Here is a 16,743-nt window from a genome sequence, read left to right as displayed (position 1 = left end):
AAGTGTAAATACCTCAAGTCATTTTCTAGTTCATTAAAACAATCAATTAAAATATAGTGGATATTAAATACATATATTGCCCACTAAACACAACTAGCGGTTATATAGTAGATCTCAACTGAATCACTAAAATTACATATAAACTTTAATATCTAAAAGTGACCCTGTCTAGCGGGTAAATACATCACAAAAGAACCAATCTGTGAAGACAACAGTTTGATACATACCTGGCTGTTGGCGATAAATTTTACCCAGAGTTTCCAGGAGCAATCCTATTTGGTGTTTGGAAAAGTGATTTCCCTGCTGGCTGCTGTGGTTCCCTGGGATGCACTTTATATCACTATTGTGTTCTGCATCCACTAGGAGTAAGCAAGAAGATTCACAGCTGCTATCAGGGGGAATCACTATTTGACCAGCCCAGGGAGACACATAAAAATGGTGTCAGGATCATTGCTACAGAAATATGTTTAGGCAAATTTAGCGAACAACAAAATTATTAGGTTTACAGGCCTATTTGACACTCTTGAAAGGATCAGTTATAGAGGAACTAAACTGAAAAGTGCCTAAAAAAAGCAAAAACTTACATTTAATCTTGCAGGGCAGTCAGATCCATCAGAAGGTGTCTTGCATTGGGTCCCCCATCGTCCCGGCATCTGTCCCTAAACCGGCTCTCTGGGCGCCGCCATCTTCTCCTCTTCTGCCTGATTCTTCTTCCTACCTCACCCAACCCAGGCGTGAGATCGCGTGACGTAGGACGGGAACAAAACTTGCCGATCTCACTGTGCATGCGTGAGATTGTCAAATTTTTCCCTTTGCACGAAAAGACACCTTCTGCGGATGCCCTAGGCGATGGAGAATTAGGGGGCGGTGCTGCTTTTTAAAAAGTTTTAGGTTGCACTTTAAAAAACAAAACAAAACAGAATTTTTACCTTGCATAAAAAGGTTGTCTACCTCTTTATGTAAAGTGAAATTTCTAAGTTTAGGTACGCTTTAACATATATTTTAAAGTTGTTTTAAAACTTTTTATATTTGCAGCTTTCATTAGAGTGTATGTACAGTATTGGGTTGTTTTGCATAATTGTAATCACAGTTGTTATGAAAACATTTGTCCTTAATATAACAATCATAATTGTCACCCAAGATAAAGGTCTGTGATTGTTTTAGGCAAAAATCTAGCAAGTGTACAGCTATCCTGTTGTCATTTACTGATCTGTCCTGGCGGACCAATAGGGTGTCACTCTCCCATTGCCTCCCTCCCTAAAACTTAACAGTACTGTGTTTATAGTGCTTGTTTCTTCTGCTTCCACTGTAAACAGTCAGGAAAGAAAAGCCTACGTACACACATTAGATGATTCTCAAATATCGCTTCAGGGCTAGTATTGGTCAAGAATCTGACGTGTGTACAGCGTTCGTCCGATTTCATTCATGGATCCGTCCTGGAGGATCCACGAATGACTTCAATACAAGTAAAGGGGAGAGAGCACAGTGGGGTTCCGCTTGCTGGTTTTCTCCCCTCTCTAGAGCAGAACAGCACTGTATGTACAACTCTCGTTCATGTATCTTTGAGTCTTTTGTTGTTTGAAAAGATTGTGAAAGATCCTTTCCAACAATGAAAATCTAATGTCTGTACATAGCCTTAATCTCACTTGTTGCCCTCTTGATAAATCTAAAATGTAAGAATCCTCTTAACTTCCTGTCTTTGTGACAATAGTATCAAGGGCAAATAGAGGGATGAACCTCCCCAGTGGGGACACAGGCTATAATAAAATTATGCAGACCACATAACCCTCTGCTACTCTGTTCAAACAAGCACATGCACGTGAAAAAAACATTTTGCTTGGTATCCAACCTTTGTGCTAGAACATGTATGGGTCAAAATGAGTCATAACACCGTGCGCTACCCTTATTTACCTCTCTCCAGACAAAGCCACGACTGCACACGAGTGTCAGTATGCCAGTTACTACCATTCAGTGAACAACCCGCGCTATAACTCTCTGTGAAGTAAATAACATCTCCTCCTCCTCCCTTCACAGCACCATCCTAGTAGGCACTCGACTCTTCTCAGCAAGGTAAAGAGAGGCTAGATTTTCATTTATTTCATCTAATTGCTTTTGTATTTATGTATTTTAGTATTAAGCAGTGTTTAAAATTTTATTTAGATCCCCATCAATGTATAATATACCAATAACAATAGGATTGTTTTTTCATGTGAATGGATTCATCAGCTTCCTTGTATTTCTTATGGGAAAAAATTTGTTTGGTATAAATCTTGTTTGGTATAAATCCAAGGATCTGGAATGGATTAAGGATTTACACCAAGGTACCACAGTATATATATATATATATATATATATAGTATATATATATATAGAGTGTTGAGGTTTGGCATATATATATATATATATACGGTATATATATGTGCCAAACCTCAACACTCTACATCTGCAATACTGAAATGTGTATATAAGCTTTATACCCAGCTCATCAGCTTACAATGACAAATACAATGACCATACAGTTATTACTCAGCACCCAGCCCAGCCTGACTATCCATGACATAGCAGTGTGATGTATGTGTGCCCAGCCCACCCGTGTACTGTCAGTGGGTGACCAATGACACGCCGCCCACCGCATTCACTTCCTTGTCAGCTGACCTCATGCAGTCACGTGACCGCACGTCACATCGGCGACCCAGAGAATCTGGGCAGCTCCTTTTCCCTTGGCAACAATAGACACAAACGTTGTGTGTTCTGTCATCATCACCGGCACCGCTGTACCGAGCTCTGACCGGGCAACATGCAGACGGAGGACGCCAGATATCTAAAGAGGTGAGGACCGGGAAATTCTGTATTATTATATAGAGCTGCGGCCATATAACACATCACATCCTGATAATATACAGGTATGTGCAGCCAGTAAAGAAGAACAAATATAAATGTGTGCAGCATATAATGTCCGGAATGGTGTCATCACACCGCGTCATTGCATTGTCATCCAATTGTCATCGCATTGTGTCATCGCATTGTCATGGCATGCATCCTAATGTACATTTTTGTTTGCATCAAAGCTTCATCATGTAAAAGTCTGCCATTATTTTACAGACCCTATTAGGCCATTGCATATTATTATTGCACATAGGCTGTATTGCGTTGTGTCAGTTTAATTATTTTTAATGAACAGTTTATATTGGACCTGCAGCTTGTCCAAAACTACAAATCCCGATGTACAGAGAATGTGGCGCTGCAATGTCCAGGGATTTTGGGGGGCTGCCTTGGCATGTTAGTATACCATTTAAAGCAGTGGTCGCCAAGCTTTTGGAGCTCACAGATCACTAAACCATCAGACTTCGGATCACGCATGCCCAGGAAGCTGTGTGTCACTAAAATGGAAAGAAACTTCCCCCATAGTGCCAGAACCCACCCAGAGACACAACCCCCCCCACCGCTCTGAGCATGCGATGCATATGGAAGACATGGTCCGCCGCTCTGGGTAGTGCGCCACCTCCCCAAGCACGGTTCTTCTTCTGATGCCGCTGGAGGGGTTGCCACTGCTGGTCTCCGTGCTCTTGCAGTCCAGCTGTCAGACGGCTATCAGACTAGTGGGCCGCGGACCCCTGATTTAAAATAAATGAGAAAAAACTCAGCGCGTTGCCATGCTTAGCAGTACGTGGTAAATGACCTGCCAGTTGAACACATATTTTTACAGCCATTCAGCATTTTGGACACATTTTGCAGCAAATCACAATTAACAGCTGTCTCACATATGTCCATTGCAGTGCGCTCATAAGACCTGATTTATTAAAGCTCTCCAAGGTTGGAGAGGATACACCTTCATCAGTGATTATGGGTGATCCAGCAAACCTGGAATGGATTTCTTAAAAGTCATTTGCTCTTTGTTTGCAAATGTTTTCAATCCTGGTTCAAATCCATTCCAGGTTTGTTGGATCACCCAGGTTCACTGATGAAAGTGTATCCTCTCCAGCCTTGGAAAGCTTTAATAAATCAGGACCATAGTCAAGTGTGTTGTGTTGCACTCTCTATGTGTCATTCAGTATAAATGGCACTGGATTGCAGTAAACTGTATTTTGTGTGTCCCTGTGATGGACGTTTTACTGCAACACAATGTGAGTGAATGAGCTAAAAAATCTGGATATAGATTCTTCTCTTCTTGATATTAATCTGCTTAATACTATATGTGTGTGAATGATGTGTGAATTCTTCAGTGAAGCTGTTGTGCTAAAAGGGAAGGTTATGTATTCTCCATTGTTATATTTTGATCTACATTTTGCATTTCATGACAGTTGATATTGTGTTTGTGTTATGCTTTAAGGCCGTTTTATTTTTTGTATTTTTTTTTCTTCCTATTTTATATTTCAATGTAAATATCTCTACTTGGATTACAACTATTTACCTGTGACTTCATGTGAGGCATTCCAAACTTCTGGCTTGAAGTTTATTATGCTTGTGTTGTGGATGGAAAGGAACAATTAGCACTCTTTACTTCTTGATTATTATTATTATACATCCGATTCTGCCAGAACCAGGGCCCGGACCATCTTGAATTGGATTTATTATACAATAGATCTGTTTCCATAATGCATAACCTTATTAGTATTATTGTTTTCCGTCTTCGTTTCTGCCCCTACAGAACTGTATTTTGCCTGTTTGGAAAAGGAAACTGGAAATGTCAGGACAACCTTTTCTATTTGCTTACAGCCATGGCATATATTGGTCATCATGCACATTCCATACCTGGACTTTGTGAGACTGTCCAAGGCAGAAGTTCATTTTCTATCTACGCAGGAATACATCTGACAGGAGCATTAAACGTTCTAGTGGATTTCCTGCATAGACACAATGTGGCACAGTAAAAATGTTCTCTAAGTTTAAGAGTTTATCTCTAGATGAGGAAAAGATTGGTATCCTGTCTTTGTGGGGATGTAAGAAGTCCTCCTTGTACGTTGATAGTATGGCATGCTGGTGTGAACCTGCATACACTCACAGTCAGATGTCTGTTTGTACTCCTAAGTTTTTATTCTGGAATTCCGATGGTCTCATTGGGAATGCACCCTAACAAAAAATCCTTTTTTTTTTTTGAGATTCCTCTCCAGAGATTTGATACCTCTCATTAGAGTCTTTAGTAGCAGCTCACTTTAATTCTGCAAAGACAAATCCGCAAGAAAAGTTAGTAAGATTGCTTTTTCCATTGGAATGATTTTTATTTACTGTAAAACCAAAGGAAGAAAAGCCAATGGAAGAAAAAGCTGTTTTTTGTTTAGACAAACTTAGGTGTATTCAAATAAGAATAATTCATACAATCCAGTACAATATAAAACAGTCAAGCAATTGCGTCGTTCCCATTAAATCATGGGAAAAAAGACCACTGATCTATACAAAGGATCCCTAAATGAATTAAGAGTGAAAAAGTACATAAACAGAACGTCTTGCTCCCGACACATTTCGCCTATCAGCTTCCTCAGGGGATTTGCTAAGAGTGTTGTGTATTTTAGAATAGTAATTGGGCTATTTAAAAGGGATACCTCATTAGGGGTGAACATGCACAAATACTATCTTGTAGAATTTTGGAGAGAAACAGTGGAGGATGTGCCAAAGATCATCCGATCCAGTGATGGGGTGAAAATGACAGCCAGTCTTATTTCCCATGAAGATTTAATTAGCTTATTTAATTAACTTAATTTTGTAACTGCTAGATTGTTTTATGTTGTACTGTATTGTATGAATTATTTTTATTTGAATACCCTTAAGTTTGCCAGCTTTTTCTTGCTTTGGCTTTACCCTTTGCATGTATAATATCGGGGTTGGCACCCACGCATGATACAGGGAGGAAGGATAGTTACTCCTTTTTACTCTGGGAATAATTATATACAAAAGGACACACAGTACACATATATATGTATCCTGCAAATAGAATGTTCTCTTCCCTTCATGACAGTACAATTAGAAAGAGACTAAGCGAGTCTGGCTTGTTTGAAAGGGTTGTCAAGAAAAACATCTTCTCTCCAAAGGTAACATGGCAGCATGGCTTAAGTTTGCAAAGTTTCATCTGAGAAAACCAAAAGTCTTCAGCAACAATGCTTTTTGGACAAAGAAACAAAGTGGAGAGGTCTGGCAATAATGCAAAGCTTTACATTTGGCGAAAACGAGGCACAGCATACCAGCAAAAACACCTGATACCAACTGTAAAGCATGGTGGTGGAGGGGTGATGATTTGGCCCTGAGCACCTTGTGAGTCAAATGTGAGGACAGCTAAACCTGCACAACTTTTATCTTCTTCCCAGAAACAACTTTCAGCCAATAAACAAAATTTTATCGATTTTTTTTTTTTAAATTTTTTTTTTATGTAAAACAATAATTACAACAAAATAAAAAAATATAGAAAAGTGCAGAAGTTGCAGCGCAACTGTACAATATACAATCTAAGAGTTGAAATATTATCAATCAGCATGTATTGAAAATAAAGGGGATGAAGAGGAAAGTAAAAAAAAATAAAAATAAAAAAAAATATATAAATATATATGAATTTATATATATCTCAAACAAAGGGTGGATAACATTGTAAGAACATGAAAAGCTTGGGATTGAACAGTAACAAACAAATCGCGGGCCCATGGGATGAGAAGAATATAGCTAACAACAATAAATTCACAGTAATTGTGAGAGAAGACCTTATTTAATATGTAACAAGTTGAGTATTTCAATGTGTCAGGTTTATTGGACTTCTCAGTTTGCGGTAACACGTTATCAATAAATTCATTCCATTTTCCTAGAAAGCAGGTGACTCCTGAGTCATCACTATGTTCAGCATCTAATAATTCTCTATAAAAGATCTTCTTCAGGGAAGAGGTAACATCTAGTAACATTAGTGGAGGAAGATTTCGAGAATGGATCTCCTGGCTGCCAACAAAAAGATGGTGGTCCATCTTCAACTTCTGCAACCAAGTGCATTATCTGGGATATCAGTGGGTCCATAGGAAAGAGAAGTCCATGACAATATTTTTAAAATGTGAAACATTTTGTCAGAACATCACTAACTAAAGGCAGGACCATAAATGGTGTTTTGGTGAACGCTGTGTAACATTCATTACAGAAGCCTGGCCACTCCTTCTAGCATTTCCTCTTTGTGACTGAAAAACGTTATTTTAAATTAGGTTTCTCTCCAGGATTCGTTAACAATATTTTATGAATTGATAGCCTGATATGATTTTGTCAACCAAGGAAAGAAAATCTTTTTGCCAAAAGCGTACATTTGAGGTAGGTAAAGGTCTGACAAACATAGATTGCAAAGGGAATAGATTACTGAGTTGGTAGAGTGGTTTATCATAGGAGTTAAGCTGAAGTGCTCCAGGGAGATCTGCCGCTAAGACATTTCTATTGTGTAATACCTGTATAATATAGAGCAGGTGAGCTACCCATTGTAATATTTGGCCACCTTTTTTGGCCATGTCAGGATGACGTATCCACCGCACGGGAGTTTATTCATACCTGTCACATGCAAGGGAAGCCAGGATTGCCAGGTGCCAGGATTGCCAGCGCATGCACAGCTCTTCTTTTTCACATTTCCACACTGCAATCAGGCGGGAAAGACAGGCAATAATAATATTAAAGGCACATCACCTGTCCATTTCAGCAAAAAACACCTGCCTGATCCTATAGTTTGTAAAGTGGGACTTAAGTTCCACTTTAAATAAATATTACCACAGTGGAATCTGTTGAGTATTGTTTTATGCCTGGGGTTAGAATGAAACAATTTTAGAACCTGCTAAGGACCAGATCAATTTTATCCTAATAAAAAAAAAGTATTTATTATGTCCTAATATCCCAAATCTGTTTCTTTTTACACGACTGTATGTACTTGTAGAATGGGCCAAAGCCTGGAAGCTTTTCTGGAAGTTAACACCCTCATGGTTCTGTACATTACCACAAATAATTTTAAATGAAACAACTCAGATGCAGTTGAACTGGAGACTTCCAGCTTTAATTCAGTGAGTTGAACAAAAAGATTGCATAAAAATGTGAGGAACTAAATCCTTTTTTTAACACAGTCACTTCATTTCAGGGGCTCAAAAGTAATTGGACAAATTAAAAAGCTGAAAATAAAAAGTTAATTTCCAATACTTGGTTGAAAACCCTTTGCCGGCAATGACAGCCTGTAGTCATTCAGCTCCACTGATTCCTCCGCTCCCTGATTGGCTGAGGAAAGGGACATCGTTATGACGCTTTAGCTGTCATCAGGCTTTGCCTTTTCTAAGCCAATCACAAAGGACTAGAGGTGAATGAGGAGCCTTGTCCTCATTTAACCCCTAGTGCCCAGGGGATCCCTCACTGTCAGGAGGAGTCCCACGGCTGTGCTCATGTCATGAATGCAGACGTGGGAATCATCCTGTCATTGTGGGGTAACGTTTTATAAAACTTTTTAAATTTTTTAAACGTTGCAAGCAACATTTAGGATAAAGCTCATAACTGTGCCTCAGAGAATTTACTGGAAAATCCAACTCTGCTGTCCCTTTTGGGCCTTTTGTGGCTGTAAAGTGGTTCAGTTCAGGTTTCAAACTGAAGCTACAAGCAGGGTCTTCTCCTCCTGTGTCACTGGAGGTGTATTCGTCTGTCATTTGCAACCCCTGTTTAATTTACAGCGCTGCGTAATATGTTGGCGCTATATAAGTCCTGTTTAATAATTATATTAAGATTAATAATAATAATAATAATAATAATAATAATAGTCTGGCTCTATGGTAGATTTATAAGGGCAGTTTGAAGAATGCCCACCTACTCAGATATTTACAGCGATGGCTGACTGGAAGTTGGGATACTGCCAGTGAAAACAAACTTAATGTTTTCTGTTCTTAAATTTATTTATATAATTTAAAGAAAAATATTTTTTTTCACCCAATATAGTGCTAAAACATTACCAAAATTTTGAGAGAAGGAAAATTTTATTTACAATTCCAACTTTTTTTTTTATAGTGACTGTTAATTAAGAGCTAAATCACACCTCTTCTTGTTGACAGATTCTGACATAGTTTGCCTGATGTGAAATTATGTGTGTAGGAAGGAAGTGAACTGTGAACTTTACAAATGCTTGTGCTTGTCAACAGTTTGTCTCATAGCAACTACTTGAATTCTCATTAGGTTTCCTTGATGTTGTCTTCGTTTATATTGGTACATAGGCTGCTGTGCGGCTTGGACATTTGTATAAGTGTGTTCCAAGGAATTTTTTGTAGTTATTAGCCTAATATTTGACACTCTGCTGTATTTATCTTACAGATCTAATGTTCAGATATTGGCATTTATTAACTGATGAGTCCTATGTAGTTTTGTATATTATAAACAATGAGCACTGATCCCCCTACTATATCTATAAATATTATGTTGTGTCACATATATGTGTTTATTAAATATGTCATGTAAAAAAATCTATTTTTTAATAAACAACAACATAAAAACACAAAACATTACACAACAATACCTATAACATTATCATGTTGGTAAAAGGTTGAATAAAAATTAAAGGAGACTGTATGGGGGCAAAAGGTTCCAAATGAAGATTTACAATATTCGTTAATCTAGATTTAGTTTTATTATTAGCTCACTTTTGACTCCTTTTGTGAAAAATACTATTTACTAGTGATGATTTGTTCATGGCACCAACAAGGTAAGAGCTCTGAGACCAATCTGTCAAATTTGACTATTTATTTCATTTTAATACTGGTCTTGGGCCTTCCCACAGATTCTGGTGTTTTGTAGTAGCAGTAATATCCGAATTCTTTGCAGCTCCTAAACAAGTGTTATGATTTTTACATTGAATTTCTTTTATTATGTTTACTATTTTTGATAGAAAAGTGAAAGGAGGAAACATTGATGTCCATCCAAGTGAGAAAGCTCTTATTGTCCATTATGAAGTGGAGGCCACTATTCTCGGGGAGATGGGTGACCCCATGCTTGGTGAGCGAAAGGAGTGTCAAAAAATGTAAGTTAGAATTAATTCTTCTTTTTCTTCACCATTTTAATGTTCTACCATAATGACATCAGGTACAGATGGCACTTATTGACTAGTTTACTACTAGGGGTCTGTATATATTTTTTGTAAGGCTGGGTCTACATGGACGGTTTTAAAAAGGCTTATAAACGTTCCTACCTTGTTTATATATGTTTTTATGCACTTTTACAAGCGTTTTATAAACGCCTATGACATGTTTTACTGCTAATTGCCGCGATTTGACATAAGCGTTTATAAAAGTTTTACTTTTAACCCTTTCAGGGAATGAGTACAGGGCTACATAAAACCCCTTACTCATTCCCTTAAAGGGTTAAAATATGAATAAAAAATGTACGAGGCTTTAATGTTAAAGTATTTTATTTGTAAGTAAAATATACTCATGGGAGCTTCTTTTTCCTTTTTCAATTTTTTTTCTCTTAGTATACGTCTAAAAAGTCTTAATGCCAATACTGATATTTCCTCCTTGGCACGAAAAGTAGTTGAGGAATGCAAACTCATCCATCCATCCAAATTGGCTGAAGTAGAACAGTTACTTTATTATCTTCAGAATCGGAGAGATGGATTGACTAGTAAAGGTAGGTGGCATCATTTTTTCGGGAAGCTTTTATGTACGAGGGGGTGCTGAGAAGTTCCTGGCTTTGCCCAGAAAGAAGAGAGCCAGAGTTATGAAATAACACATTTATTCAACATATTCCCCCCTGAGACTGATGCACTTGGTACAGCGTAGTTGCAGCTTTTTTAAACCATTCAAATAAAAGTCTTTTGGTTGGGCCGCAAACCAGCTCTCAGCAGCATATTTTGACGTCAGAAATGTCCTCAAAACGTTACCCCTTGAGGTGTTTCTTCAAATTCGGGAACAGATAATAGTCCGAAGGGGCCCGGTCAGGTGAGTAGGGGGGATGGTGGACCATTTGGAAACCCAGGGTGTGCAATTTGGCAGCCACAACATTGAACGTGTGTGCAGGTGCATTGTTCTGCAAAAAAAGCCTTTGGTCAGCTTTCACGGCGTTTCAACTTAATTGCCTCCTTCAGCTGGTCTAGGAGGTTAGCATAATACTGTCCCGTGATACCAGAGCCCTGAGGTAGGTAGTCCACCAACAGAATACCATCTTTATCCCAGAAAATGGACGCCATGACTTTTTTGGCTTATTTCTGGGTTCGGAACTTCTTCAGCCACGGGGACCCATTCCCACTGTGGGACCCATTCCCGCTGTGGCGCCATTCCTTTGACTGTTCCTTGGTTTCACGATCATAGATGTGGAGCCAGGTTTCATCTCAGTGTGAATGTCCCTTGTTGACTTTCCCTGGAGAAACAAAACCTTCATGACGGCCTGTAACTCCAACAACGCGAAACTTGCTTGTGACTCTGCCATCACAGCTTCTCACTTAGAAAAGTTAAAACAGTTAAAAAAAAAAAAAAAACATCACAAAGATCTGATATTTGCTCAGTTACATACTAAGATATTAGGCTGTCATATGCCCCCACACGCATTTTTCTATTTCATCTAGAAGGGGGCAAAGCCAGGAACTTTTCAGCACCCCCTCATATAATTGTCCTTTTCCTCAGCATAGGTGACGTAGTTAACTGGTATGATGCACTATTGTGATTCTGCACAGTTGTTTTTGAAGCCTTAGCATAGCATGAAAACTGGCATCTAACAAAGTAATGAAGCTTTCATATTTCTCCATAAATAAGTTTGCTTAAACAGGTTTTATTTCTTAAAAAAATATATATATATTTTTCACTGTAGTGGGTGTATGTTATTTGCTTTGTTGATTTACGTGAATCAGGCCATGAAAATGTAATATTTGTTACTTTAAAAATTCTTCATATAGCAATTGCTTTAATAGCAAATGTACAAATATATACAAAACACATATGATTAAAATATGGTTGTGGATCAATGTAATTTTTTTTGCTCATAATAATGCTCATGTCAGCATTACTACATCTGTAAATCTTAATATCTTCTCTTACTTTAATTTTACTTTGAGTCTCAGGTAGTTCTGTCAGTGCAAACTGAAAGTTTCCCCTTTTCATCATTAGATTTAACATTTTGATTTTAAAATAAGTTTCTCTGTCATGATCCTGTTCACATACTGTATGTTTTTTCGGTAGCAGAAAAGAAGGAAAAGAAGAACAGCAAACCAAAAGATCCACCAACTTTTGAAGGAATGGAGGTATTTTTTCAGATAGTTGTTTTGGTTGTTGTTAAGGGATATAAACTGCATAGAAATGATTGCCTGCATTAGGTGCCTAAAGTTTAGTTGACTGCATGTAAGGTCCTGGTCTAGCTCCAGTTCTCGCCAGATGCCAGATCTAATGCTCTGCAGCAAGTTCGTGCTCAGCTTTTGCTCTTAGGACTTTAGTGCACAATGGGTGGTGTCTGGGGAAGGGCTGGCAGAGGACCAGGAGCCCACAGATAAAGCAGTACAAGATTCTAAAGCAAATCCAGAATACCCTGCCAAGGTCATACACAGGCAATCAGTCCACCAGACGAGGTATCCAAGGGGTCGGAGTCACGGACAATAGGTTAGGTGGTCCAGGCAGCATACAATCAAAAGGTTCAGGACAGGTAAGGTCACCAACAGTAAACGAAACCACATGCCTCAATTGTAAAAGTTCAAAGTGGGACTTTAGTTCATTTTTAATAAAACATAATGAATATAGAATTCAATACACAAGTATTTTAGATAACTGGTCACAATTATGTAAGTGTTTAAAACATTTTTAGCAAGAAAATACTCTATTTCCATTGTCAAACACCCAGCTTCCTTTTTGTTTTCAGATTGACGAAGTTGCTAACATTAATGACATGGATGAATACATTGAATTGTTGTATGAAGACATTCCCGATAAAGTTCGGGGCTCTGCCTTGATCTTACAGCTTGCCAGAAATCCAAACAATTTGGAGGAATTACTGCTGAATGGTAAATTTTTCTAAATAAAAATGATTTTAGGATTAGGGAATGGAATTGGAAATCTGTTTGTTATTGGCATTTTGTTATAGTAGAACAGTGGGGTCTCCCTCTATCCACAATGGACAGACATAAACTTGTATTACCAGGCTAAATTGTTTCTGTTATTTTCAATCCTATTATTGAATATTTTAATTTCTTTTTTCCACTGTTTGGCCACATAAATTGCATAATTTCTTCCAGAGAATTCAAATTATGCAAGAAACAAATGTACCTTTCACCAGGAATTAACTTCCAAGTATTTGTAGTGAATATATTTACTAGTCTCTTTGTGATCTTTGTAGCTTTGCCTGCAAGTTTGAGTCACTATTATTTATTAATTAGGGGTTAAACACTCTGAGATTTGTGGGGAATGGTGTAGTTTGACTAAAGGAAGAAAAGGGGTTAGTGTATTATATTATTATTACACAGTATTTATATAGCGCCAACCGATTACGCAGCACTTTACAAGGTCCATAGTTTTGTCACTAGCTGTTCCTTAAAGGGGCTCACAATCTACCTATTCACAATACCCCTACAATAGTCATATGTCTTTAATACAGTTTAAGATCAGTTTTGGAGGGAAGCCAATCAACTCAACTGCATGGTTTTTGGAATGTGGGAGGAAACCCACACAAACACGGGGAGAACATACAAACTCCATGCAGCTAGTGTCCTGGCCGAGATTTGAACCTGGGACCTAGCGCTGCAAAGGCCAGAGTGCTAACCACAGAGGACCCGTGCTGCCCAATATTCAAGTGGTTAATTACCATTGGTGGGTGAAGTCTTGCATCAGTTTTATAGGTACGTTTCTGAACCATTTCAACCCAGTATGAAATTTTTAAAACTGTGTTTGACCCATTTCTATGTTTTAAAAATAATTTGTTTTACCCCTTCAGAAACTGCCTTGGGAGCCCTAGCTAGAGTATTAAGGGAAGACTGGAAACAGAGTGTAGAACTTGCCACTAATATTATTTACATCTTTTTCTGCTTTTCCAGGTAAATATATGCAGTTTTATAGTAAATGTTTATTGTTATGTTGCATGGTTAAATTAAAACTAAAATAAATAAAACTTATGGTGTTGTTGTAGAACATTCTGGCACTCCAGTGGCATTTCGCCACTTCTACCCTCCAGTGGAAAATATGGAGACAGTTCATGTTTGTCATTTGTCCACCTAAAACAAAATGAGAAACACTATGGGGTCTATTTTAAGCCAATTATTCTGATATTCACTGAAACATTGGTGGAGAATTTTCCGGTCTATGTGTTTCCCAAGGAATGTTTCAGTGAATATAATATTCATTACTTTATAAACAGACCTCTGTAAATATAAGTCTAAGGTATAATATATTTGTGTCTAATGATTTGTCTAACATATTTTTTTACTATGTTTCTACCAGTTTTTCTCAGTTTCATGGATTAATCACCCATTACAAGATAGGAGCTCTCTGTATGAATATAATTGATCATGAGTTAAAGCGTCATGAACTCTGGCAAGAAGAATTGGCCAAAAAAAAGAAAGCAGATATCCTTTCAGTAACTTACAGTACTACTTACTATGAACCTGATCATTTGTGTTTTGTTAATAATTATATAATTATTTATGAGTATTCAATGACTAGTTTTTGCTCTGCAAGAAAAACATTTTATTTATCACTGTAACTCATTTCCATTAGTGACAACTCCAAAAAGTCACAGCTGTCTGTTTTCTTACTTTTTTTTTTTTTTAATATTAATACTATTCCATTCAATTGTAAAAACTTCATTCAGCTTAATACCAGATGCAAAACATTTTTTTCAACCATTCGTTTTAATATGATAGAATACAAATATGAGGAGGATTATTTGACAATTTTGATGTAAAATTATATCTTAAAACAAGAAGTCCTCATTCCTTGTTAGCAAATGGTCCAGTATGCACCACCTTGATATGTAAAACAAATTCTACCTGTGCACATATTGTCAGCAACAAGACATTTACTGGAAAGTGAAACGTCTGCTGCTGAAGTATGATGTTCTGATAATATTATACCTAATTTGACATGAAAACACAATGGTTTCTTGCAAAGCTTAACATCTTGCTGCTGGTTACATTTTAATTGGAATACTTTAAATATATTTTTATTAAAACATACTTTTGCGCTTACATTTTTGGCAGTGGCTAATTTTTTATATTCACTTTGAAGTACACCATTTTTTTTTATTATTTATTTTTTTAAATTTTTTTACTGTTTTTCTTAACAATCATTATTACCTGATGATGATCCAGACACTCCATCCTTAAAAAAGGAATATGAGAAAGCATACAAAAAATATCAAGGACTTCTTGTTAAACAGGAACAGCTCCTACAAGGTAATTGTATCTGATTATATTATTATTACCTGTATGTCTAATCATAGCAAATCAGAATGGAAAGGGGACCTCCTAAAGTGTACTTGTTCTTAATTTTCCACTTAAAAAAAATTTTGCTTAGAGCTTGTCATACACATTACCATCTGATTCTGCACTCCCATTTTGATTACCAACAACCTAATTGTGCAAGTTTTTTTATGACATTATATGCATTATTTCAAATAACCCTTTCTCTCCAAGACAACTTATACAAGGCATCTGTTGTGGTTCTGTGTGTAACAAGCAATGCTTTGTTCTTTTATAATGTAATAATAATTACATTAATATATAAAGTAATATAAATATTAGGTAATTGCTTGCACTCTATATAAATACCTACAAAGTATTTTCATTTTAGTTATTTTTATGTACATTAAAATTAGTTATTTTTGTTTACATTAAAGCTTACCTATTTATTAATTTTCATTTTTGTTTTATTAGGAAACACATTTGCTCTAATTGTATTTTTAACAGCAATAAATTATATATTCTTAGACAAAATAGTTTGTGTGCTCCTTTATTTGTATGTTGGGGTCTAGCCTGGGACCCCTTTCAAAGCACATTCAAAGCTCTAAAGACCTACCCATTTGTAATGCTGCTTTTCTAAATTTTAATTCCAAGTAAATTAATATTTTGAATGCTTTCTTCCAAACACTGCTTGTGCACATCACAATGTGTTTGAATTAGATATGCCAGCAACTTACATTGTAACACCAGTCACTATCCAAAAAATCCCTTTTCCCTGTTTTTCCTTCCCCAAGGACATGGTCATCAAGTCCCTATAGTATCAAGCTGTGTGCTAGTTGAGTTTAATTAGCAGATGTGTATGGATTAAAAAAAAAACATTAGGAAGAAATGCAGCTTAAAGACATTTGGCTGGAAAAGGGTCTCCCTCTTTAGAGTTTACAGTGTTGCTGTAGGAACTGTATGACTTACATTTTTTCAGTATTTTTAAAATTTAGTTGAATTTGTATATATATAATATATATATTTATGTATGTATATACTTTTTAGTTGCCCTCTACCTGTTACTTAACCTTGCTGAGGATACCCGCACTGAGCTGAAGATGAGGAACAAGAACATTGTTCATATGCTGGTGAAAGCACTAGACAGAGATAACTTTGAACTTCTATATCTTGTGGTATCCTTCTTAAAGAAGCTTAGTATCTTTCTGGAAAACAAAAACGACATGGTAAGTTTAACGCCAAGCAGGATTATTTCAGTTTAGTAACCCCACAGTAGAAAGAACCCCTTATGTGTTTTCATTTTTTTTACTACTACAGTAGCCAGTGCTTTGGATCTAAGTTTTCGTGGAAGAATTTTTACCTTTTACTTTTTAAGTTATGTTTTGTGGTAACTTACTGGTCATTTT

At 36.9% G+C, this 16,743-nt stretch overlaps 1 protein-coding gene across 4 annotated transcripts in view; it reads left to right on the top strand.

The window, feature by feature from the left end:
* Positions 1-2,661: 2,661 nt before the first annotated feature.
* KIFAP3 (kinesin associated protein 3) overlaps positions 2,662-16,743 on the top strand; it is a 34,441-nt gene continuing 20,359 nt past the window's right edge. The window contains exons 1-9 of one of the 4 annotated variants that reach the window (XM_072420157.1): positions 2,662-2,829; positions 9,857-9,988; positions 10,439-10,593; positions 12,138-12,199; positions 12,808-12,949; positions 13,876-13,975; positions 14,379-14,503; positions 15,233-15,331; positions 16,385-16,563. In XM_072420157.1, coding sequence (XP_072276258.1) covers positions 2,798-2,829; positions 9,857-9,988; positions 10,439-10,593; positions 12,138-12,199; positions 12,808-12,949; positions 13,876-13,975; positions 14,379-14,503; positions 15,233-15,331; positions 16,385-16,563 — 1,026 coding nt within the window. In that variant the 5' untranslated portion in view covers positions 2,662-2,797. Of the gene's footprint in view, positions 2,904-9,856; positions 9,989-10,438; positions 10,594-12,137; positions 12,200-12,807; positions 12,950-13,875; positions 13,976-14,378; positions 14,504-15,232; positions 15,332-16,384; positions 16,564-16,743 lie in introns of all 4 variants that reach the window. The other 3 variants (XM_072420155.1, XM_072420154.1, XM_072420158.1) reach the window with 3 other exon arrangements.

This window comes from Pyxicephalus adspersus, chromosome 8 (assembly GCF_032062135.1).
Source record: "Pyxicephalus adspersus chromosome 8, UCB_Pads_2.0, whole genome shotgun sequence".
NCBI lineage: Eukaryota > Metazoa > Chordata > Amphibia > Anura > Pyxicephalidae > Pyxicephalus > Pyxicephalus adspersus.
Note: the sequence above shows the minus strand (reverse complement) of the source record. Positions and strands in the feature narration are given on the sequence as shown.